Here is a 25,266-nt window from a genome sequence, read left to right on the forward strand (position 1 = left end):
ACATAAAAATGCCATAGCACTCAAGAGTTTTTGTTGTTGCTTTGGTTTTCTACTTTAAGGTTGTGTGTGTCTGCATATGTTTGCAATTAAGCTCTGAAGCAGGGGAAAAAAATGATCACATCTTAATTACGTAACCCCCATGCAAGGAGTAGGCAAGCATCTTCCCGTGAAATTCATCACCATGAAGGATGAGGATGCTGAAGTTCACTGTAACGGACCACGTTAATTTTAAACTGACCCTTGTGATTCGACATCAGCTAAATGAGGTTTTTTCCCCCCTCTGGTCTTTGTTAGTTTAGTTTAATGTGAGTCACAGAATGTTTGACTAAAACTTCAAGTGACTCATGGAAAATACCCACAGATCACAGAATCCAGAATGATCTTCCAAACCAGTTCTGCCAGTCCCGGTGTCTTCCAAATGTCTGGAAATCCATTAACTTGACTGCATCAAGTAAAGTTGTGCAGTGTCAATAAAAACAAAGTCCTCTGTTGGGAGACATTAGGGTTAACCTGTCTAATTAGCTGAACCATTAGTGCTGTTTGTACTGCCCCTTGAGAGCACCAGAACTGGCAGTAGCTACAGCAGCCCTGGGCAAACAATTCTTAACAAATACTGCGTGCAGTGAAAATAACCTCTTCTCTTCATTTCAAGGAGATTATTTTCTTAACCTTATTAGTGATTAGAGATCGTTTGCCAATAAATCTCAATCTGCAACTTGTTGCACTGGGAATTAAGGCCACATGTTATGGATATATAGGTCATGTGTCATGTTTCTGCCCCCTGATTCGAGGCGCATAACTCAGATTTGTCATGTGTACTATAGGACCATGTCAAAGTCAGGTCAAGAGCGGAGCCTCATTGTGCTGTGTGCTCTACACGTGTAGGTAAGAGATGCTCCATGTCTGGGGAACTTGCTGTATAAATGAGAGAAAAGGCAAAATCAGTGCAAGTTAAGCCCTTTAATACCTTTAAAAAGTCTGGCCTTATGTGACCTGCCCAAGGTAACATGGGGAGTCTGTGGCACAGATGTCCTGAGTCCCAGGACCCAGTGCCTTTCTCAAATTTCTTCTCTGGGCAAACAATCCCAGTAATAAATTCAATCCTGAATTTACAGCGACTAATCTCCACTAGTTATTTACAGCGTGTCGTGCGTGCCAGGGCGTTGTTTGCTAGACTATTCATGGGGCAACGAATATAAAGAGGGGAATTAATTCAAAAATTCAAACTGGACTCAATGGAGATTTTTTGGCAGCATTTCTTTGGCTTGAGAAGCGTGCTTGTCACAACAGGAAGGCCTGTGCAGTTGCTCCACGGGAACTGGGGAGCACATTTTATTTGTTCCTAGTAGATTGTCTTGCAGTAAGACTGTATTCTCGGGCTTCCACCCATGGAAGCTGTTCTGCTGCCTAGGAGGGCTCAGCCTCACAAAGCTTGTCCACAATAAATAACCCCTTTCTTGATGCTGTCCCCCCTCTTGCCAGCCTTCTTCGCCATGCTGACTGTTTTCCACCCTTCTTAGAAATTTGCTTGCATGAAAAGTGGGGATAGAGCTGACTTAGCGGCTCCCTGAAGGCAGCTGATGTATTTTGTAATAGTTGCCCCATCCCCAGCAAAACCACTACTCTGAATGGCAATGGTGGGGATGATTTACTGCAAATATCTTTGTGTTTTATTACAGTTTTATAAGGCATCCTCTCCTGGAGAGCTGCAAGGATAAGAGCTGGGGACCCAGGTCCATGATTAGGTCATTTGGGGACCTCATTTTGCAGAAGAATATCTACCTACAGCATCTCAGGATGAGCTTCAGATGCTCAGTATTTCTTAAAACTAGGCCCTTGGGATATATTGCGGATTCTTTTGATTTTTAGTATGGAAGGCTGTGGGAGCCCAATGAAGGAAAATCAAACTGGGACCACTGATGCTTAGGGTGAGGGAGGCTTTAGTATCATCCCAACAGCTTAAGCACACCTGGGAATTACTTCTAACAATTCCTTAACTCTACAAGGAAGGAGGCTCATGTCTGACAGGTCTCGCCTGGTGGGTTAGGGCACCACTCCGCATGAGGGCAGAACCTTTATTCCCATTGACATGGGGCGAGGCGACTTTGGTGAGTAACCACTCACCAGTGAGTGTAAGATGGTCTTGATCCCTGCCTCAAATAAATACGAGACAAAGTGTAGAAATCTCTGAGTGACTAGGCCAGGGTACGAGAGAAGTCCTGTGTTTTACTAGCTGGCATTTCCTGACACCTCTCTCTGCCCTTTCAAGCAAACAAGGGAGAAAAGCATGCAGCCAGCTAAGTATGTAGATGACCTTGAAAGCTGAAAAGAAAGCCAGCTGTCACTGTGCTCCTAAGCACCAAGAGTTGTCTGTGGCCACAGCTGTCCCTGCCTCCTTCCAGGGGCAAAGGCATTGCATTCATAATGCTCCTAATGGGCTTATCTGCTTAAAACATCTGTCTCAGGTATCTAACAGTCCTCTTTTTGAAAAAGGAGCAGGCCTCAGCTTTTCAGATGCTTACTGAACCTCTCCTCCATCTCCTCTAAACTGCATCATCCCATTTCTCACAATCGTTCCTCAATGTCATGCTTTCTGGGCATCTCATCCTTTTAGTTGCTCTTCTCTGAATGCTGTCCACTTGTCCAGATCTTCATTTAAGTTTGGTATGGAAAGCTGGATGCTTCTGCAGCATTTATGGAGGCATTGGCTGTCTCAAGGTCACTTTTCAGCAGCCACTGGAACTGCAGGAAAGAGATGTGGTTTCATGGCCCACCCAAACTCTTCTGCAAAGCGGTCCTGTGGGCTGAGGATCTGCTTTTGGCTGTGATCTGCCAGCGGTAGGGAATGATCATTAGACACAGTCTCTGGGAATGAATCACACCATTTCTCTCCACAGGGTTGGTTCTGCCCTGATCTGTGGGGTGAGTAGCCCTCCTCATGACCTCTTAGGTCTAGCATATGATGGTCCCTATGGAAAGTTGTCACCCTACCATGAGGCTGCCATGTATTTTTAGCTGGATGCAGCCCGTAACCACCCCTTCAAAAACACACAGGTCACAGGAAGAGCTGGATTGGGACTTTCTGTACCAAGAGTTTGATCCAAAGCTGTCTGGAATCAACAGAAAGTGTCCCATTGACTTCAGCGGGTTTAAATACAGGTGTCAGCCCCAGGATCTCTTGCAGTCCCCCTGCATTTACCCAGCAGCTTTGCTTGGGGAAAGGGGAGGGGAGAAAACCTGACCTCTTACTATGGACAGGGCTAAACTGTGCTGATTGGCCAGCAGTTTTGAGCATCCCTGTAACAAAGACAGGTGGCTGCTATTAAGGACAGGTGCGTTATCAAGATCTGATAGGGCAGGTGTGTTTGCCTCCCATTGGAAAGTCCACAGTGATGCCCAGTGATGTGAAGAGAAATAGCATTCATTTCAGCACCATTTTGCCTCAAATTAGCCAGAAAGTTCACTGCTTTGCAGCGTCTCTCCTGTTTATCAGTAAGACCTCATTTTAATATAATCAGCAGTGTGACAAGCATTTTAGTTAATGGCCCTTGATGCGAGCGTTGACTGTTCTGAACACCAAGCAAGGCTACAGTGCCTGGAGCCGGTCGTCAGCAGTTGGCATGCATCTGACATTAAAATGCAAGAGGAACTTCTGAATCCCCTTGCCAGGACACCTCACTGAGTACATAAAAGTGCTGCCTTCAATAATTCATAGGGTTTAAATCTACTCAATGGAGATGGGGGAAATCGTACATCTCGGGTCCACCCTGTAATTGATTTGCTGGTTAAATCTCCCAACAGCATTAATCAATAAAGAGCCCAACGACATAAATAAATCCACAGCATATTATGGCAGTGCAGTGGAAGCACACAGAAAGCACGTCCTTTTCTTTTGTATGTAAAGAGTACTATGGATTACACCTCCTTCACTGCTATTAGAGTAATCAGTACCTGGTAATTATCAGTTATTTGCATTGCTACAGCCATGATTCAAATACTCTGATCCTGGGTCCTGTTTATCCTAAGTTTCAAGTGAGATACTGCGGGGGAAGGACGTTTGGATTCAGTTACATGTGTCCTGACTGTGGGAAATTGTTTCCTGCTTTCCTGAGGTTCCTGGCACTACACGGGCCAAAAGCTGGTGGAGGATTGAGCCTGGTGTGTTTAAGATAAGTGCATTTTGCAGGAATTCTGCAGTGTTACGTACACAGGTCTCATGAACAAATACTGCAGAAACAGCGTATCTCACTGTAGTAAGCATTAGAATAACATGTTTCCTGGGGTAGGGGTGAAATTGCTGGTTCAAATTTTCCATGGAAAATGTAAAAGGCACTCTTCTGAGCATGGCTACCCTGACTGAAACCCAGTGTAATGTGACTGAAGTCTGGTTTTCACCTTGTAGTAACTTAGGATCAGAATCTAACCTGGTCACAGATGCCTACCATGGACAAGACTAGCAAATTTTGTTTTCAGGAAGCTGTCTGTTACATTCAGCCTTTTATCTCATAACTTCTAGTTAACACTTCCTTTCTACCTAATACATTCACTCCTTTTCCTCCTTGGTATTTACAGTATCCAGACATGTAGTCTTCCCACTGCTAACTAATGCTCTGCCAGCCTCTGCTTATTTGTCTGTTTGATTTACTCCTTATTAGTTTGTCCAACGTTCAGTCTTTGCACAGGTATTCATGCTGGGAAAGCTCAACGTCTAGGTTGTTTGTTGAAGGTGGGCCTGTAACGGTTTTAACGTGGTTGAATCTAAATTAGTTTTTGAATGAGTGTATATTCACACATACAGTGCCCGCTATTCATACTGCTGTAATCGTAAATCAAGCCACCCCATATCATTTTTGTTGCTTCTCCCTGACTTCTTTCCAGATCATCTGCATTTTCTGGTGGCAAGCCCTGAACAGAATTACGAATTCAAGTGGCTCAGGTGCCATAAATGAAACTCAAGGACCACCTTGCTCTCTGATGTGACATTTCTATGTACACAGTCTAATGCTGCACAAGCCATTTTCTTTGGACCTAATTGCTTTACACGCTCCTCTTCAATATTCTGTCCACTCTCAATGTCTTTAATTTATTCTTCCTTTTGACTGTGTTTTAGTGCAACTCTTCCCTTTTTCCACAAGGACTGATATTTTTTTTCCTTACAAGTTAAATCTTACTTTAAAAAACCTGTTTTTTAAAATAAAATAAATACATAAGTGTGTCCTTAGGACCTCTGCTCTGTCTCTCAGGATTCGATTTCAGAAGCAGAGCGCTCCGGTGGAAGAACCAAGGGTGCCCAACTTCTTTGAAAAGCGTTGTTGTCCTTCTCATTGATTCTTCAATGACAACGCACTGCAAAGCTTCAGATCTCCATTTGTGAACTGTTAAGCCCCTCTCGTATCATGTTGATGGAGCTAAAGAAAGTAAGCAAAAAGGTCTGGTTATAAGAAGCAATAGCCTTCTGCGCTTTACAGATTCTTACTGCTCATCATGGTAGTGTAGGCGCACCTTTCAGAGGTGTATTGAGGAATGGGTTTAAAATCAGTCTCATGCCCTCCCTTAGGGCAAAATGTGTATATATTTGGTAGAGAGTGGAAAGTCTGTTTGTTGCTATGCTCTGTGTTCATGCAAAAGAATGATCATAGTGTCACTAGAGTTGCTAGGTATGCTTCTCAGACATATTTTCCAGCTTTCATCCATTACATCACTCATTGATTTGTGAGCGTGCTTAACAAATGGAGGAATATCTGGTGCCTTTAGCCTAAAGCGTTCTGTGCCATTAGTTAAGGGTGAGATGTTCCGATCTCCGTGAATGGAAATGACCCAGTGCCATGTTAATGTATGCCTAATAAAAACTTGTATTCAGAAGAGAGAATAATTGGATGCAACATAAATTCCTGGAGTGCGAGGTATGGACTCTCCCTATCAGTGTAATGGTGTTTACTCTGGTATCTTGCAATCTGAACTGCTAGTGGAAAATAGTGGTATTAAAAGATTATTCCACTAAGGGGTCTCAGGGGACCTCTGTGTCCTGTGTGCATGCGTGATGCCATCAGAAAGCTCTGCCATGAGGCAGCAGAGGTTCCTTCATTTGTAAGCTTTTGTGCTGGTAACTTTGCTTTTTCTGCCCTTTCCTGAATGAGAATTGTGTATTAGCATATGCTTAGCAGGCCTTTTTCTTGCCAGTTTATATCACTTACTAACATGGAGACGGTGGGGTGAATTTTCAAATGCACTCCACGTTGGCCAAGCTCTGGTCCCACTACGATCTCTGCAGTAGCAGATCTGATAATACCCAGCTCTTACATGGTGGATTTCCACAGGAAACCAGTGCCGAGTGCTTTGGAAAAGCCCATCTTTAACTAACAAGTTCTTCCCCCTGCCCAGATCTCTAAGGGACGATTCTTTCCCAGCAGTCTGTCTCATAGAGATTTCACAATGTGTTAAACTGCTTTTATCATTACTTTTTGCTTAGCATCCTTGGGTCAGTTTTTAAGCAGGTTGCTTGCTCCTGTTTCTGAAGTAATCCTTAAGCAGGTCATTTTTAGCGGTGTCCTATAAGGGTGGCCAATCTGCTGCATGCCTGCTGCAAGTAGCATGGGTAGCTTCTTTGCATGGTATGCCCCAGAGTATGGAGGGCAGAAAGCAGAGCAGCAGATCAGGCATGCAGCAAATTGAGAAGGGAAGGGGATCAGAATTGGTATCCAGGAAGGGAGTGGGGCTTAATTTGTGGTACATCTGCTAAAAAGATTGGCCTGTGCTGTTAACACAGGTCTTGTCTCTGTTGTGTGCAGTGCCTGGCAAAACAGGACCCTAGTCCTTAGAAAGGCCTGTGAGGGTCACTGCAATTCAAATGCAACCCTGAAATCGCTACCATCTAAGAGGAAGCAGCCTAATGAATCTTAGTCTTTACATATTAGGACTGAAAGAGAGCTCAATTAAACTAAAATTTCTTTCAAAAGCACCAGCAAAGAAAGAAATGTAGTGGCATGCAACAGAGAAGAGAACATTTCACTCTGGCCACTGTTATATTTCATGTCAACTTTTATATAGCGCCGGTATAAACTTCCTCATTTTCTTTATAATGGAATTGCATATGTCTTTGTCATGAGACATAAAGCTGAAAGATCTAACCAACTGTGCTCACAGGGGATCCTACCACATTTCTTACCAGTGCAGACTTGTAAACCAGGATGTCCTGGCTAATTTCCAGTGTGGGCAATTATACTTTACCAACCTTCAAATTATCCAGGTAGTAGCTAACTGAGCATTTTTCTTTGCTCCCTATCTTATAATTTTGTACAGCGCTGCTGTGCAACAACTGCTTTGTTCTGTGTCCAAAGTACCTCTTTCAATGGTGGGTTTAAAAACGCCTCTCTGTACTGCTGGCCAAATCTCACCATTTTATTGTGAGCTGATTTTGTTAAAACCTAGCTGCTTGCCAACAAGAGGCTGCACGAGACTCTGAGGCTTTTAAAGTAAGTTTCTAGCCCTCACTGGTTGTAGGGAAAAGCTTGAAACTGTGAAGCAAGGGCACCTTGTAGAGTCCGAAACAAGACAGCAAATAAAAAGAACCCCAACTTTGTTATATTTAACCTAATCTCAGGATTATTTTTTTTTAATACTTTGGTTTGGCAACACAGACATCACCAGAGCTTGTTGGCATTATTCTGGCTGAGAGGGTTTACAGGGCGAATCATTCTCAAGCTTACGTTTAAAAGAGTATCCTGATCCGCCTTGTAATTTCCCATTAAACATTTAGTAACAATACTAGAAGTCACGAAATGCAAGTTATAATTTATGAGCAGCTTTTGCTTTTGTACCTGGCCTTGCCACATGCCTCTATTTTGCAGCAATGATTTTAACCACAAGGAGGGATCTGAGTTATCTCATGCAGTACAGCAGGAAGATAATGTCTCCTCACTTCAGGCCGCATGCTTTATCAAAGTCAGCTGCGTATAAAGAGTACCTTTGTGTCACACAAGGCCCAGTGCTGGGAGGTACTGCGTGTTCGCAACTTCTGCTGTATCCAGTGACTATCAATGATGATATTCAGCATCCTGGGGCTGAGAGCACTCAGTGACATGTCTGCCATTCACATGGCATCCTAAGAGCTGTGCTCACACGATTTCCCAATGCACCGTCACACCGCCATCTTGTCTCCAAAAAAAATGCTTAAATCTCAACCTCATGCCATTTTTTTACTTCATTGCTCCTAATGCAGTTCTTAATAATGTATTACTGCATCCCTTCGCACTAGCTCATCTTACAATGTCATATTGAAAGCAGTGCTTGCGGGATGTATACCTGGCACTCCAGAATGGCGTTCAGGACTCTGCAGTAGGATTGTGCTGGGAATACGTGTACGATGGTTAATGAAGGCATGATTATTCACATACTTCATTTGAGTGCACGGCTTTGGGACTGAAAAAGGGGTATGCACTTATCTGGACAGAATGCAAATAGCACCGATTTAAGCACATGGTGATGTCAGTGCTAGTCCTGATTAGCTCCCTCCCTTTTGAAGGCTTTTGGAGGGTTGCTATTAGAAGCCCTGAAGGATGAGGGGAGAGAGCGGAGGAGCTCGCTAGCTACCATCACTTTCAAGGAGCTCTGATAGCTGCTTGCTTTACTTCTGGCTCAGGTTGGGGTTACAGTAAGGTCCAAAACTGACTCTTCTGGTTAGGACACGGCTAAGCGGGATATGCTTCCATTACAAAGCAGGCATGGGTCTGAAGGAGGCAGTGCTGGAAAGCAGTTTAATGAAGATTTATGCCGTGTATGCAGGTGACCCATATTTGTTTCCAGGTAGGCGAAAACAGACAAGCAGTTGGGACTGGCAGTGTTGGAGGAAGTCGTGCCTTGAGCTGGTGAGCGGAGAAGCAGAGCGCCTGAACTCACCGCTGTTTCACAGGCAAGGAAGGACCCCAATCCTCCAGCTGAGTCCATTTGGGGAATCAATGTTCCCTTTCCCCTTGGAATTAGGCTGGTTTTTTACCAGTTTTCCTGGCTTCAGATGCTTTGAGAGGGGAAATTTTAAAAAAGCTCAAAATGGTTGGAAATTTTCCGCCTGCTTGGCAAGGGCTACTTACCCAGTTCCTGCTACCGAAACATAGAAAATGAGGATTGGAGGGGACCTCAGGGGGTCTGGTCCAGCCCCCTGCTCCAAGCAGGACCATCCCCAGCTAGATCATCGCAGACAAGGCTTTGTCTGCCAACAACATCCAAGGGTGGAGAGAGCCCACCACCTCTCTGGTAGCCCCTTCCAGCGCTTTACCACCCTCCTCCTGGGGGACTTTTCCTCATCTCTCACTAAAACTCCCACCCAGCCTTTGGGACAAGGGTATCTCTTTGGGTAAATCTGGGATGTATTTGGTTGCTGTGTTGGACTGAGACAAAAAGAAATGCAAAAGTCTACAACTCTTGGTTCAGAGATGATACCTGCTATTAGACCGACTAAGAAATCACAAACAAGAAACATCTTTTTCTGCAAGCTTTCAGGCTCCCGTGCCCTTCCTCAGCCTCAGGGAAAATTAAAGAAGGTTGAAAGTCCCTGTAGGTGGAAAATCAACTTCATTTTATAAACTTCATTTTATGTGTGCAAAAGTAAGGTAGAAAATAAACTTCATTTTCATAGATTGTAAGGCCGGAAGGGACCTCAGAAGATCATCGGGTCCTGCACCAAGCAGCAAAGACAACGGGGGGTCAGGTGACCCCAGCAAGGAGACTGTCTAGTCTTCTCTATAAACTTAATTTTATGTGTGCAAAAAGTGAGGTAGAAAATAAACTTCATTTTATAAACTTCATTTTAGAAATGCAAAAGTGAAGTTTATTTTCTACCTATGGGGACTTTTTAGCATCTTTAATTTTCCCTGAGCCTGAGGAAGGGCGCGTGAGCCAGAAATCTTGCCGAAAAAGGTCTTTTTTTTTTGGCGATGTCTTAGTTGGTCTAATAACAGGTATCATCTCTGAACCAAGAGTTCTAGACTTTCGCATTTCATCGATTCATATTCATAGATTGCGAGGCTGGAAGGGACCTCGGGAGATCATCGGGTCCAGCCCCCTGCACCAGGCAGGAAAGATTTCCTTTTGTCTCAACACGGCTACCAACTACACCCCACATATACCCAAAAAAGAGATCAGCTGTCCCGAAGGCTGGGTGGGAGTTTTAGTGAGAGATGAGGGGGAAATTCCCCAGGGGGAAGGGTGGTAAATAACCCAGGTTTACTTACTTTACTATAATAAATATCCCACATTTCCCCTCAAAAAGAGAGCAGATATCCCCAAAGCTGGGTGGGAGTTTTAGTGAGAGATGAGGGGAAAAATTCCTCAGGAGAGTGGTAAATATCCCAGATTTACATATGATATGATATGATATGATATGATATGATAAATCCCAGATTTCCCCCCAAAAAGAGATCAGCTGTCCCAAAGGCTGGATGGGAGTTTTAATGAGAGATGAGGGAAAGTCCCCCAGGAGGTGGGTGGTAAACATCCAGGATTTACATTACATGATATATGATATGATATGATAAATCCCAGATTTCCCCAAAAAAGAAATCAGCTGTCCTGAAGGCTAGGTGGGAGTTTTAGTGAGAGATGAGGGGAAAATTCCCCAGGAGGAGGGTGGTAAACATCCCAGATTTGCATACTATACTATACTATACATATATGTAGTATACATATAGTACTATACTATACTATACATCCCAGATTTCCCCCCAAAAAAGAGATCAGCTGTCCCGAAGGCTGGGTGGGAGTTTTAGTGAGAGATGAGGGAAGGAGGAGGGAGGTGACTATCCCAGACTTCCCCCCACACAGCTCCTTGGCCCCAAAGCCTGGCTGGGAGAGGAGCTGGGTGCTCAAGCGCTGGCCGAGCGAGGGGAGTGGTGTTGGCTCTCTCCCCCCTGCGAGGTTTTGGGCAAAGACGAAGCAAAAGCTTTGGGTGCGGGCACTGGCAGCGGGCACCCCTGGAGCAGGGTCGTGCGCGCCCCGGGAGGGGTGACTCAGAGCCGGCAGGGCTGCGCCTTTAAATGTGTCAGCTCGGCGCTGGGCTGGAGCCGCCTCCCAGCGCGCCTGCGCCAGCGCTCGCAGTCCTGCGCCGGGAGCCCGCAGAGCTTTGTGTGCGGCGCCGGCTCCCCGCATCGCATCGCCCCGCGCCCGCCCGCTCGCCCGCTCGCGCCCCCCGCGTTCCAGGGGCTTAAGGCGCCTCGGGCTTAAGGCGCCTTATTTAAGGTGGACTAGCGCTTAAGGTGGAATTAGTGTTTTTGTGGCCGGTGGACTCGCTGGGGGCGCGCAGGGAGCGCCCCAAAAGGATGGGGCAGGAGGCCTGTTAGCCAGGGAGCCGGCCCCTTCCCTGCTGAGGATGCCCGTGTCCCGCCCGTCCTCCAGGAAAAGGCAAGCGGAGCGGGTGGGAGCCTCCTGCCAGATGTGCACCGCCCGCCAGATGTGGAGCGGGCAGCTGTTCCAGCGGGGCTCCAGCTCCTGATCCCGCTCCAGGAGGGGGGCCGGGGTCTGCTCTGCGCCTGCCCCCCTACCCCTGCTGCGGGCCGCATCCTGCCGCCCACCCCCGCGCCGCACCCAGCCATGGAGACCGTGGGCAAGTTTGAGTTCAGCAGGAAGGACCTGGTGGGGCACGGCGCCTTCGCCGTGGTCTTCAAAGGCCGGCACAAGGAGGTGAGCCAGGTCCCGCGCCGGGGGCACGTCCCGGCGTCGCTCGCCCGACTCCCCGGAGAGTTGCGGAGCCGCCGGGATTTGTCCTGGGGTCCCCCCGGGGTCCCCCCGAGGAAAGCGGGGCTGCAGCGGTGACCCCCTTGTACGCCGGCGCCTGCCCTCCAGGCCGAAATCGGGCCTGGAGCCTCTTTGCTTCGAGACCGATGTCTTGCGAGGTCACCGGGTTTTTGTCTGGGGCTTTGCATAGGAGGGAGCTGGCCCCTCATTGGGCTCGTCCTCGTTAAAGCCCCGCTGCCCAGAAGGCCTTGATTTGCTCCCATAAGAGGATCGCTGTTGTGTAAAGTAATAACCCAAATCCAGACCTTGGGGGGTTTGGTTTTTATTTGTTTTGTTTGTCTTTTTGGAGCCGGCGAGCGTCATTCGGGACAGGGCAAGTCCGAACACGTCTAGGCGGTGGGTTGCGGATGCTGAATGTGCGCTGGGCGACCCTTTTGTTGGGAAAGGGACCGAAAAGTGAAATGTATGCTTTGTTTATTTGTTGTTGCGGAAATGTTTAACTTTCAGAAACCTGAGGTGGAAGTAGCCGTGAAGTGTATTAACAAGAAAAACCTTGCCAAGTCGCAAACTCTGTTGGGGAAGGAAATCAAAATCCTTAAGGTAAATGCGGCACGAAGTGTTTCATAACCTCCCTCCTCTGAATTTTTGCTAGGGATCCTGTCTTGTTCCTGGCTCATCATTTCCCCTCTTGTGTTTTATTCCCTAGGAACTGAAACATGAAAACATCGTTGCCTTGTATGACTTTCAGGTAATGCATCTAAATAGGGCTCATGGTTTTGAGTTGGGGCTGGGAGGTGGGCTAAAAAGGGTGGTGCTTGCACTTTTAACAGATGTTGTACTACATGGTTTTTGGAAAGAGTCGCCCTTTATATGCTAGAGGAATGTACGAGTATGTCTGAGCAAGACTTCTTGCATGTAATTGTATCCCAGCCTACAAAAACTCTCATGACTTCTGGGGGGGACTTTGCTTTGCTATCTCCCTTGGGTGCAGTGCAGTTGGTGGTGGCCGTATTGGTGTCTTGTAGCATTATCAGCGGTGATCAATAAAAGAGGAGTTGTGTACAATGCTAGTAGTTCAGGTTGGGATGCCTGCACGGATGCATTCCCTCCTCTTAATCGTACAATAGTTCATAGTTTACCTACCCCGGCTATAAAAAATACCTGACTTTTGTTACCTTCCACTCAGTGGAGATTCTTATTTACATTTTATCCGGGTCCCTGTGGCTTTCAATGTGTGGTAACCTGTTGCAACAGACCTGTATTTTTAGCTGGCTGTGGTTTTCCTGCAGGGGGGAGAGGGAGGAGGCAGGAGGTTGTGTTGTTTTTTTTTACAAGGTCAGTTTTAAAGATCCCCCTATAGCAAGGCAAGTTTTGATCCTAAGGGACTGTTTTCAGTTTTTATCCAGTGAAGTTTTGCATGGACTTTGCTATAAAGAGCCGCTCCGGTTGCCTAACTGCTCCCGGAGCAAGTTTTTGGGGGTTTTTTGCTTGTTCTACCAGTGGTGTTTTTGGTGGCAGTGAGTTCCCAGCTATAAAATGGCATCCTTTTGTGAGCCTAGTCAGTGTAGACATACCCCTGGCTTCTTCCAGAGGCCTGACAGCTTTGTGGGTTGCTGTCTGCCTTGTCATGCCACCTAACACCCCAGGGTTGTTTTTGTTTCTTATCTGCGTTTTACTGCCCTGTCTGTGGTATCACGTGGCCTCCAAGGCTCCTTGTTTGTTGACATTCCTCCTGCCCTCCCCGATTGGTTCAAGCAGCCCTTTGCGTCACGGGGGAAACGAGATCCCGGCTGGTCGGTACGGGCTGCCGGCAGTGCCTTCTGGGGGATGCAGTCCTGCATCCTGCACCCTCGCGCTAGCTCACCATTCCTGCTTTTTGCAGGCAGGACTACAGTACCCACCGGGCATCCCGTGGGTGCCGGGGCTGCATGCTGCGGAGGAGAGGGTTATTTTGGGTAAAGTAGTCAGGAAGCCAGGCTTTCTGTGCCAGGTTCTTTTTAAAGGCAGATGAGCATATTTTTTTTCTGACTTGGTGGGGGAGCTGGCAGGAGGGTTAGGCTGCAGATCTGTGCCTTGGGCCAGACACCACCTGTCTGGGTATAAACCTGGTTAAAGGATGTGGGGATGGGTGCAGAGAAATCTTGCAGAGCCATAGGGTTGCGTAGCCTCCCCTCGTCTCTCGAGACGCAGCTATGGGCATGTACAGAGCATGCTGTTCCCAAGAGGGACCATGTGTAGATGTACTCCCGGGTAGGCTTACTGCACAGTATTTTTTGCTGCACAGTAAGCTTACTTCAAATTAATAGCACATGTAGCAGCCTTTGTCTAAGGTAGTTCTCATCATCACGGCCTCACAGGAGAGCTGAGACTCCTTACCTGCTAAGAACTGCTGCCCAGAGGGCTTTTTCCATCTATTGACCCCTCTGTGAAAGCCTGTGAAATATGAACTTTCGTATCTACCCAGGAGAACTTTTACAGTCTTTTCTCTGATGCTTGATGAAGGGCATTTGTGCCCAAAAGCTTGCAATTTAAAGATTTTTTGCACCAAAAAAATCTTGTTGGTCTAATAAAAGGGATCACCTCTGTCCATGAGCCCTGATAGCATGTGTAGGTGCACCCTACCCCTTTGCAAGTGGGACTTGAGCTTGTGGGTTCTCTGCATTTTTGAAAGTCTTTGTTCTTCCTGCCCCTAAAGCACTTCCTCTGGAACATCTCATTCAGCAAAAGTGCATTTGCTTCCTACGCTCTGTACCTGTCAGCAGTTTCAAACTCTGGGTTTAGCATTGGTGTTTCTCCTCCCTGGCAGGGGTTTGAGAGAGGGGGTGGTTCAAAAGAAGTTTCTGCTAAAGGAAGAGTTTCATAATTGGCTTGGTTAATTTAATTAACTAAGCCACTTGGATCTTTCTTCAGGGTGATGACAGTTCAGCCCTGGTTTTAATAATACAATGTAAACTTGTACAGGTACAGCCACGAGGCATGGCAGAGCTCTTCAGAGACACTGCAGTGAACTCCCATTGCACTGGAGTGGAAGAGGAGTTGATAGATGCTGTGGCTAAAGTGTAGGACTTGAGTTAAGTCTGGATTCAGTGCTCTGCTTTGCCAAAGACTCTCCTTTGACCTGGGGTGGGGTGGCTAACCTCCTTAACTCAATTTGGAAGGATTGGCCTAGCTGGGAGCCATGCTGCAGGACTAACTAAGCATTTCAGTGCCTCTGATGGAGGGTACCCCATAGGCCAAAACCCTGACTTGTTGTGCACGCATCAGGTGTGTCCAAGTGCAGAATGTATGTAGGATTTGTTGAAGTAAAATAGGCTTGGAAAGAGACCATTAAAGAACTCAACCTACGTTTGAGTGGGAAGTACCCATTTCATTTCACTTTTTTTGGAACAGAGGATTTCCTTTTGGGCCTGTCTTTTCTAAGAGGAAACTGGGTTGCTTCACTTCTGTTTCCCCTTGAAAACAGCTAGTTGCAATCCGCTGGGCCTTTTATTTTCATGCCTCGTAAAACTGGCAAGACTTTGTCCTGAGTGTAGAATCTCATTGTTACTGTGATGCTATAAATAGTTTTAGCTTATCTTTGTGCTGCTTTGTGGGTTTAAAAAAAAATTAAGTTGCAGTGTGTGTTGTTTTCTCTTTGCCTCTTTTTTTTTACCTTCTTTCCTTTTAACACACAAGGAAATAGCTGACAGAACCAGTGTGGGTAAACCACTTAATGCACCCACAGCTGCTATTCTCTATATGTTGGGGTGGGTTTTTTCCACCCCCGTGAAGTTAAAGTCTGTGAAAACAAGGCCTGACATAATGCTTGATTCATTATGTAATAAAATGTTGAGTTATTCCAGCTGTGATATTTATGTGGCTTACTTCCTTTATTTACCCCAGAAAACTGCTGTGCTTGCTGTTGTTGCACAGAGCTCTGTGGTGCTGGGTCATCAAGAACGACAGAGTAGCAAGACCCTTAATACAATAATGCTGATGGGGCAGTGTCTGACCTTTTGAGGGGCTGGAGGGAAGTATCTAACAGCAGCTTCTGCCTCTGAACGGTCTCACAAATGCCCTGTTCCAGGCTCATGTATCCATGTTATCAGCATGGTGTCAGGCGTGCAATGGGGCACCTCCTACCTAAGAAGATGCAATCACGTTTTGCCTTAAACACACGAGTCTGCGAGCACATACAATGCAGAGTTGTGCTGCAGACTTATCCCCAGAGCGGCAAACAATTGATAGGTCAGTGGGGGGTTGTTTGCTGTATGGAGGTTGTCAGTGAGTAATCACAAATCCAGTGCTACCTTTTTAGAGAGAAACTGGTCAAGGGGGTAGGACACTAGCCCTTGGGTAATATGGTATTGGAGCCATGCAGGTCCATCAGGCAGTTCTTTTAGAAAGGACAGTGCATGGCCCTTTGTCTCCTTGATCTTTTGGAGTCGTATGGATTATTGTTGCTTTTTTTTTTTTTTTAAAGTCCTCTAGGAAAATTATCCTTAAATTCTCTGGCTCCGCTCTCACAAATACTACATGTTATTGGCTGCCATTCCCAGGCCCCCAGTCTCTTCCAGAAAACGTGCTTGTGTCACTCTGAGGCTGCATGCATACCTCTTGTACCGCTTTCTCTTTTGAACCAGTGCAGTTTAAAATAGCAATGGAGCATGGCACATCTGGTTTCTAGTGCACAGTGCCAATCTGCTCATTGTATTATGGAGGTCTTCCTTAAGAGTTACTCTGGGAAACAATGGTCTTGAGCATCTTTTGAAAGGGGGTTGGAGGGGTTGTCAGTTTAGGCCAGGAGGCAAGGTTCATCTAGAGAAGAGGTTCTTAAACTGGTCCACGGACCACCACTGGTCCGCGAGCCCCGTTCGGGTGGTCTGCAGAAAGGTGACCTAAGACTAAAGCTGACAAACATTACACCCGATTTCCCAGATCTGTGCTCAAAAAAACAGGTGCGTCCATCGCATTAGAAAGGTAAGACTACTGATATTAAAATATGAGTTGTGTACTTTGATTTGCAGAACAAAAAAACGTTTCGTAAGTGGTCTGCCGAGACCCTCAGCAATTTTCAAATGATCTGCAGGGAAGAAAAAATAAGTTTGAGAACGACTGATCTAGAGACAGGGATTTTAAGGTGTTTATGGGGTCCTGCTATTGCCCGGTGGTCTGAGACATGAACAGTTCACCGGTCCTTTTATAGGAAAGCATTTACTCTGCTTTGCCTACTCTTCTCCCTTTTTGTTGTGCATTGTAGTAAGACCTGGGTGGTGACCTTCTTGCCTGGAGCGTTGGGGTAGGGGGTATGTGTGCATCTTTTGCTCTTGACGTGCTGGGGTGTCCCTCAAGTTGGGACGTTTGAGCTATAGAAACACGGTGTGTTAGGCTCATGCAGGACACACACACACACACACACACACACACACACACACACACACACACACACACACACACACACACACACACACACACACAGAGTCATACTGTTACTCCACAGAGGGGACTGGCTTCAGCAAGGGTGAGTTGTTAAAATTTTCAGTGATCTGGTAAATCCATCACAGCAGCGCCAGGCACTTCACAGTAAAAACAGCCATCACTCTAACTCAGTTTGAGCAGAGACACTGCCTTATGTGATTTCCCTAGAGCTTGTCAAATGCATATTTGTTTGACTAGCTTCTGGGGAAGCAAGGACATGGCATCACTGGAGCTGATGGAAAGGTAACAAACTGCGCTTCATCAGCAGGCTGATGTCCCTGGAGTCCAGAGAGCCTTGCTTTCCCTTCAAGCATGTTTAACAGGGCGCAGAACAACAGAATGGCAAGCTATAAGAGAGGAGGTCCCGGGTCTGGTCGATCACTAACTGAATGCAGTATCTGAAGGAGCGGAGCCCATGAAGAGCTACCTCTTCTTCTGGAGTCCTCTTGCTAGGCAGAAACAACTCCTGACCAGTGGGATTAAAAGCCGTGAATCCAAGATCAGCACAGGAGCCTGAGGTTTGTGCTTTGCTGAGTGGAGGTGATCCAGTGAGCTACTGTGACTGGTTGCCTGCATCTGATGTATATTATCACCCCCTCTTTCTGCCCCCCACCTCCCCAACTTAAGGACTTCTGAAGCTTGTGTACTGTGATTGTCCTTGGGTTTGCCCTCTTGTTCCTGTTGCACTGCTTATGGGATCCTTCATGATGTTGGACAACTCTAACACCTGCTGTGGTGCCACCACTGTGCCTGGCAGCCTCATGTGTCAGTTAACACCAGGTCTCCTGCTCTGTGGGCATGACTTCTTGGCAGTTGTGTTTTCTGGAGACAGGACTCCAATATGGCATGTGAGATCACTAAGGAGACTGTCTGTGGTTGAGAGATGGCCCTCCTGAAGTCATTCAGGCTGCCACTTCAAATCCTCCTCTGATTCTTTTCCTAAGTGAAGTTGGCATATTGCCTTGTGAGCGGGCATCGTATTGCCTCTCTGAATTGCCAAGGAATATGCTTTATGCCTCTGCTAGGGCTCCTAACAGGGTAAATTCCTGATGTGTATATCAGCAGCTGTGCACTTGGTCACTAAAGATTTAATGCTGAAAAACTAGGTAAAGCTTCCATGGTGTTGTGGAACAAGACTGAGGCCATTACATTGTAATTACTCCTGTTACACGGCTATAGCGTGTGGATTGAGTTTTATCTCGTGAGGCCTGCAAACAATACTAGTTCTCTTAGTTAACTACACTCTCCTGAGGACCAAGAAGACATCTGGCCAATATGTCCACTAAAAATAGACCTCTGAATTGTGAAGTGATATTTTTAGGAGTGGCCTCCTCGCAATTCTAGTAGTGACCGCTCCTTTACTCACCATGTTCCTAGAGTCACGTTACGGGGCCTCGTACCTGCGTCCACATGACATGATTTCTACATTACAGAAGAGCTGCTGGAATGGAAAGTGCATCATCTCTGAAGCATCCACGTGAAAAAGGCAGTGGTATTCGGGCTATAATGGGAAAGATTAGGGGTTGTTTCCCAGGAGTAATCAGAAACTAGCACGTGGCTGTGTTTTGAATTGGACGGCAGAGCTCTAGTTACTGCAGAGGTGCTGCAGTTAAAATCTGTCAGCATTTTCATTATGAAAATTTCCACTGAGTTCCCTGTGGTTTGACTGTAAACACTTGGTCTTGGTGGGTAGGATAGGGCAATTGAGAGTTGGAGGGCAGACAGCTCTTTTTTGGTATAAATCTCGGGGCATATTGCTTAGTCCCCCTGTCCTTGTGGCAGTGGGGAAGCAACCTCTGATCTCCGGGGGCTCAGGTGCCTATTGTGGCTTGGAGGATAAGGAGACAGACCCCGAAGTAGAAGCTGCTGGATCTAGAATAAAAGTTGGTTAGAAATTTTTCATATCGTTTGACTTCAGCTTTTTGGTTTGGTGGAAGAGCCACCTCTCCAGCCCACCAAAAAAGCCTACTAGATAGTGAAGTGGAGGCAGTGGAGACATGAGAAGGGTGTCTTCTTGCTATTCACTAAAACCTGACTGCCAAAAGTAACTGGGTGAAATTGGATCTATGTTTATACTGATATAAGAAAATCTATAGATGCTGTATGGCTTCCTATAGCATAGTTATATTTTGATGGTCTAGTCAAAAACCCAGCCAAATCAGGGGGAAGATTCTTCTTTGTTCAATGGATTGGGTTGGACCCTATGACAGGAAAATGTAATGAGGAAAAAAAGCACTGCACAAGTGAATCTTAATACTCAGAGGAGCTGTATTCAGCAAAGCCCATGAGTGGGAAGGAAGCTGACTGGTTTCTGCCTCTTTCAACATGGACTAAAAAAGAGAAGAGCCTTTATCTTAAAGATGGAGCCTGTTTTTATTGTTGTTATCATCGTGTGCCACCCCCCTACCCCGAAAGGTGGGGTGTTGTTTTTTTTTTATAGAGTGTGTGTGTGTATCTCTATATATATATCTTTTCAAATAAAGTGGAAAATTAAAGAAGGAATATGAAAGTTGCAGTCTTCAAAAAGCAGCTTTTTGCGAGGTACTTGTGCATCATGGAATTAAACATAAGAGGCTGTGTGAAAAAACCCTTTTTTGAATACTCTACATTTTTTCCCCTGTTTAGGAACTCTTAATGATAAGACTATAAAACCAAATCCAAGTAAGAGTTTTCCCCAGAGAATTTGTGGGTGGTATTTAGGCTTGGAAAATGTTTTCACTGTGAGATGTCTCGAGGTACAATAGGCAGGCCTTGAGTACTGCCTTTAAGCTTAACACAATGACTTAAAATATACTAGATGGTTTCAGTGTCTTTCCCTGATTGTTTCATAATGAAAATGGCTTCAAGAGAGCTGATGAAAATGAATCAAATCCAGCATCATGAATATCTCTAGGCAGAAACATTTGGTCTGGATAGCTAGATCACCCAGCTGCCTTGAAGCCAGTTGGTGAGTTAACATCAGGACAAGAGGAATTGGGTCAGTTGAGCTAGTGTCCTACAGATCAACCAGACATTAAGCATCACTTGTAGGGAATGAAAGATGCTGTATTTAAAGTCAGGGGAGAATTTATTTAGCAAAGCATTTTACTGTGCCAGGGAAGAATGACCTTGCCAGCACACATCTGTTTCCATATACCCATGAGGTGCTGCGATGGGAAATCTGCACCATGCACAAACAAAAGGATGGAACATAAACTGTTTTCACAGTAGACTGTTTTCACAACTACTTACTAGCTACATTGCCAGCAACTTGGTTACTAATCTAACGGGAGGCTTTCAGGCTAACTTATGATTTTTGTTTTAAAATTTTAGTTGGCACATGATGACGCGGGTAGCAAAAATCAGCAATGACCTACTAAGAGCATGATCTCTTCCATCTCGTGCTTTGGTAAATGGTTGCAGATATAAGGTTATACCATCCTCTAGCTTCTGACAGCTCTCTTCTGTGAAGGTCCTGACTTCTTGTGAGAGTCTTATTTTGTTCTTTGCACCATCTAATACCCAGTATTTTCTATGACACTACATGAATTTGTTTTCTGCTTTTAAACCAAGTGTGGAGTAAAAAGGCATCAAAGATGAGATGCCAAGTAGTCACCCAGTCACTTCCCACGGACAATCCAATGAGTTGGGACATCCATCCTGTTTCCTGTAGAGCTTCCAAATTGGCTTCCGTAACAGAGCGGATTAAACTACTTAAGGCTTCAAGTTTGTGAGTCAAAAGCCTTACGGAGTGTTACTAATAAGGCTTTGTTTGTGATATGTAAAAACAGACCACCTGTGCACATGGCTTTGTTCACCTTTGACTATGCCCTTGTGTGTCTGCCAGTGAGCCATTTCGGTATGAAGGAAGGACAAGTGAGAGAAGCTGACCAATACTAGTGTCAGGCCACCTGGGTTTTCTACTACTGCTGTATCTTATGTAGCCATTTAGGTCAGTACAAAACTGGTCAGTCCCAGTCTGACCTGGTAGTGGTCTGCACCAATGTGAATGACTGTTCAGAGGTGTAGGGTAGCAGGTGCCAATCCCTTAATGTTCATCCTATAACTTGAGCAAAGTGGCATCAATAGAGAGAAGCAAATGGGCTCTTTTTTAGCTTCTGTCATCACAGAATTACCCTTTTAAGGAAGGACTTTCAGTCCAATTTTAAACGTGCTCTTGTCTGAGTGGCTGCAGAAGTTTCTGATATGTAATCCATGTTTACTAGCAAGCCAATAACTTCCCTTTTTGGCGTTAGGGGCAAGGTGCACCATGAAGCGGGGCATTGCTGCTTTTTCCCCCTAAATAAAATGTCCTGCCTTTTGCATGGCTGCTGTAATGACTCTACGGTGGGCTCTCAAATATGAATGCCTCTGGAATAACCAGCCAGCTTGGGGCACCATTTGGCACCGGTGGCATCTTAGTGCCTCCCAAGGTGATGCCTGGCTCTTACAAGAAACAACTTGCTTTCCCTTTCCCAGCAAGTGTGGGGCCTTCAGTTCTCTCTGGCCTATGTTTTCTCCTACACCCAGTTGCTCCATGTTTCCTCTGTCTCGGTGTGTCAAGACTTCATCTGTGGGCTCTCGTTGTGGTTCGTCTCCATAGAGGTGTCTCGGATGTAGCTTCCAGCATTAGCTTCCTTGAGGGTTTGTTCTGTGAAAGGCCCAGGCATGATCTAAGGGATTAGCATTATTTTTCTGCTAGGCTTCTGTGAATAGCTGTAACATTGACTGGAGCATCTTCCTGGGATCGTTTGATCCCAACAGGGTTTCCTGCCCATGTGCATGGGGGCTGGACCCCGATGACCTGGAAGGTCCCTTCCAGCCCCTAACAGCTATGAAACCATGTTATAAGGAAGTGTTGATTGTCAGGGGCTGACTGTAGTACTTTTTACTAATGGGTTAGACTGGATTTGTATGGGATGGTTTGGATAGGGATGATCCTGCCTGTGGTTGGGCGTGGACAAGATGACCTCTGAAGGTCCTTTCTAGGCCTACTTTTCTATGATTCTGTGAAATTTTGTCCAGCTGCTGAACAAGGCATGCATGGTGGTTGACAACTCAAGGGATTTGTTCAAGTGCTGTTTGGAAACCTGCCGCACGAGGAGTGGAGTATCTCCTCAATGGGGCTGTGGTACTTAAACAGGCTACCATGGTCTGGAGTTGTAAAGAAGGGAAGGGGAAACGCACTTTTTTTTTTTGAGCAGAGGCAGTTTTGAAAGACTAGTATTCGGTGGGAAATGACAGATGGTTTCCTTAAGGAGAACCTTAAGTGTCAGCCAGCTGGGGCAGCCCAGCAAGGCAGCAGCCTCTTGCTTTAATTTGGCTGTGCTGGCTATTATGCCGTCTTGCAAACAATAATTAAATGGGCATTAGTCTGCTTAGCCTGTTTTTGTGTGTTGTGTTTTTTCCAGCTGACGTGCAACCAGACACTTAGGACAGCTGCCTAGAGAGCTATTTATATGGAAGCACTTTCTCTTGCTTCACAAAATCCACTTAGAAATGAGTGCATTGTTTTCCCTGTTGGTTTTTTTTTTTTTTTTTTTTTTTTTTTTTTTTTTGGGTGGGGGGCTGTGCTGTCTTGCCCATTTCTGAAGCCGAACGTGTGGTGGGGGAGATCCTGGCTCTCCTGACCCTACAGTATTTTGTCAGGGGTTTGGTTGGAGGTAGAAGCACAGACTCTCCGTGGCGGTGGTTTGTGTCCCTGCAGGTGCCTCTCAGTCCTGACCCTGTCCCATCTGGCCCCAAGGAAGTGGGGTTAAAACTTGATTTTCTTGAAGAACCAAAGCCCTGGCTCCCAATATCTCTGAAGTTTGAGGTCTGGCTATGAGGAGATGGTTTCTATTCAGCCTTTAGTTAAAGGGGACATTTGGAGTGTGTTGGTTGTGCATCAGGGTAATGAACAGTGCCTGCTTCACCGTGCCAGCCGCTGCCTCCCTTCCACACTGCAGAATGCCTTGGAGCCCCTCCGAATGCACGAGCTGCATAGACACCAGCAGTGCACGCCACCTGGCTCTTGCTGCAACATGTGGCCTACGCCAGAAGAAGGTGGCAGCCACGCTACCTGCCTCATACGGACTTGATAGCACGTGGGAGCATTGCCAGCTGTGCGGCCAGTATCCCAAAAGTCCTTCCCACGGATGGTCCTTCATGCTACCCTTCCTTTAACCTCTCTCTGGGTGTGGCGGATCGTCTGTGGTACCCTCCCAGCAAATTAGCACGGTGTTTCCTGCCCCCTTCCCTGTTTCTTCTGTCTAAATGAATTTTTACCTTCCTACTCGGTACTATAATTTACTAAAAATATTCTGAAGTCCTTTGTTGCAAGGGTTCAGCAGGGGAAGGGTGAAGCTTGGGTGACGCGTGTTTTGGAAGAGAAGTAGAACTTGCTGTACGACTCATTAGGGCGGAAGTCATGTGAATACTTTTCCAGCTCTCTGCTTTATAGTGACTTGGGGGCAGGGGGGGTCATTGATAAGGACTCCCATTAGTCACGTTAATGCGTTTATTGTCTCTTATCTTGCTTCAATTCAAATAGTTGCGTGGGGTCAGAGTAATCTTGCATAAAACATGGGGTGTTGTGGGGGTTTTTTTGTTTTTGTTTTAAGAGCACAGGCCATTGAGTGCAAATTCTGAGGCTGGGAAAAATCAAGCTGAAGCAATCAAGCCATTTAGAAACATTTCTGTCTTGTTTAAAGGTATAACAGACATTGTTATCAGGCCCATCTCCTAAACACACTCGGTTGATTAAAAGGACCACTAAGTTAACTGCTTGTTTTTCAAGCAGCAAAAGGGCCAGCGGGTGGGAGCTTCCTTTCTTCCCCAGCATGATCTAGAAGTTGCTCCCACGTGTAGCTTGACCCCGAGCCAGGTTCTGGGAAGAGGTAGAGAGACAACCGGACCATATGTTCCCGAGGTGTTCAGGACACCAAGATTTGCCGACTTTTATACCAACAAAAGGAGAGAAAGCCAGGTGGTTCAGAAACCATCTGCAGGGTTGTTGCAGAGTGCTGGCAAGGTAACATTAAGTGGCTTTATTTATTTATTTATTTATTTTCCTTATTCTTCCAAGTTCAGCTGGTCTCTTGCCTCCATGCTCCTCATGTCCCTCTTGCAAGTCACAGCTTGCACGCGGAGTTATGTTGTGTGCTTCTCTCTTTGTTGGTGCAGCGAGTGGGGCCTGTATGCCGCTGACTGTCTTTTTTTACTCCGCTGCCATTTGATCAGTTTGAAAGGCTGGGTTAAAAAACGTTTTCTGGATCTGTTGTTTGAAGCATGAGAAGAGGGTCTCCCTGGCCTCAAAGGAGCTCCTTTTGTACTTCGGCTCTCTTTTTTTTTTTTTTTAGAGGTTGATTTTTGTGCCCATGTAATCCCTTTCTGCATGTGAGCAGGAGCATTGCATCTGGCCTCTGTCCACATCAAATGACTCTATCCATGGGAATAATGGGGTTGTTTGTAGGACTGATCACTGTTCACTCCAGCCAGGCTGGTGCAAAGTTGTTGTGAATAATATGAATGAAATAATTTTAGAGTCTGTGTAAACTAATGTCCACATTGACAAATCACCCTCATGCCAACTACGGGATGGCATAACCCCCACAAGTGGGTGAGAGTTACAGGTCCCCCTCCGTGCTTCATCTGCAGAGAATGTAAGCCTTAGCCGGTGAATTTAGACTCCTGAATTCAAGATGCAGCATCTCACAATCTTTAGCCCTGGAGGTCTTTGGTTCAGTTCCCAATCTGCTGACCAAGGTGGTGGTTGTCATGTTGGCATTTTGGAGGAGAGGCTTAGTAGGTGCCTGGCATGAAGCTCGTTAACTTGCTGGCAGGCTTTTCCCTCCCTTGATGTTGAGTTTGTGTTTGACAGTGCGGGAATTTTTAACAATAACAACAATACATTGCTTTCTGATGACTGGCACTGTCTGGATTGTGTAGCTGTCAAATATTTTGCATTCAGAAAATCAGCCAGCAAGCACATGGGCGTATGTGTCAGTGTTGCGGGGTTTTTGTTGTTTTTGTTTTTTCTTCTCCTGCTCTAAAAATGTATCGGGTTCTTTCTAGGAAAGGTAAGACAAGTTGGATTAATTTGATTATTTTTGTCAGCCTCCCTGT

At 46.0% G+C, this 25,266-nt stretch overlaps 1 protein-coding gene and 1 long non-coding RNA gene across 4 annotated transcripts in view; one reads left to right on the forward strand and one right to left on the reverse strand.

The window, feature by feature from the left end:
- Positions 1-941: 941 nt before the first annotated feature.
- LOC109282965 (uncharacterized) lies at positions 942-11,697 on the reverse strand. Its single transcript, XR_002089985.2, has 2 exons — positions 11,620-11,697; positions 942-5,408 (listed from the first exon to the last, which is right to left on the reverse strand). It is a non-coding gene; the product is annotated as an uncharacterized LOC109282965 (long non-coding RNA).
- ULK1 (unc-51 like autophagy activating kinase 1) overlaps positions 11,043-25,266 on the forward strand; it is a 90,240-nt gene continuing 76,016 nt past the window's right edge. Inside the window, exons 1-3 of one of the 3 annotated variants that reach the window (XM_014598518.3) lie at positions 11,043-11,670; positions 12,232-12,324; positions 12,431-12,472. In XM_014598518.3, the coding sequence (XP_014454004.1) occupies positions 11,581-11,670; positions 12,232-12,324; positions 12,431-12,472 (225 nt within the window). In that variant the 5' untranslated portion in view covers positions 11,043-11,580. The remainder of the gene's footprint in view (positions 11,671-12,231; positions 12,325-12,430; positions 12,473-25,266) is intronic. The other 2 variants (XM_014598516.3, XM_014598517.3) reach the window with 2 other exon arrangements.

The sequence above is a fragment of the Alligator mississippiensis genome, chromosome 10 (genome assembly GCF_030867095.1).
Source record: "Alligator mississippiensis isolate rAllMis1 chromosome 10, rAllMis1, whole genome shotgun sequence".
Classification (NCBI taxonomy): Eukaryota; Metazoa; Chordata; order Crocodylia; family Alligatoridae; genus Alligator; species Alligator mississippiensis.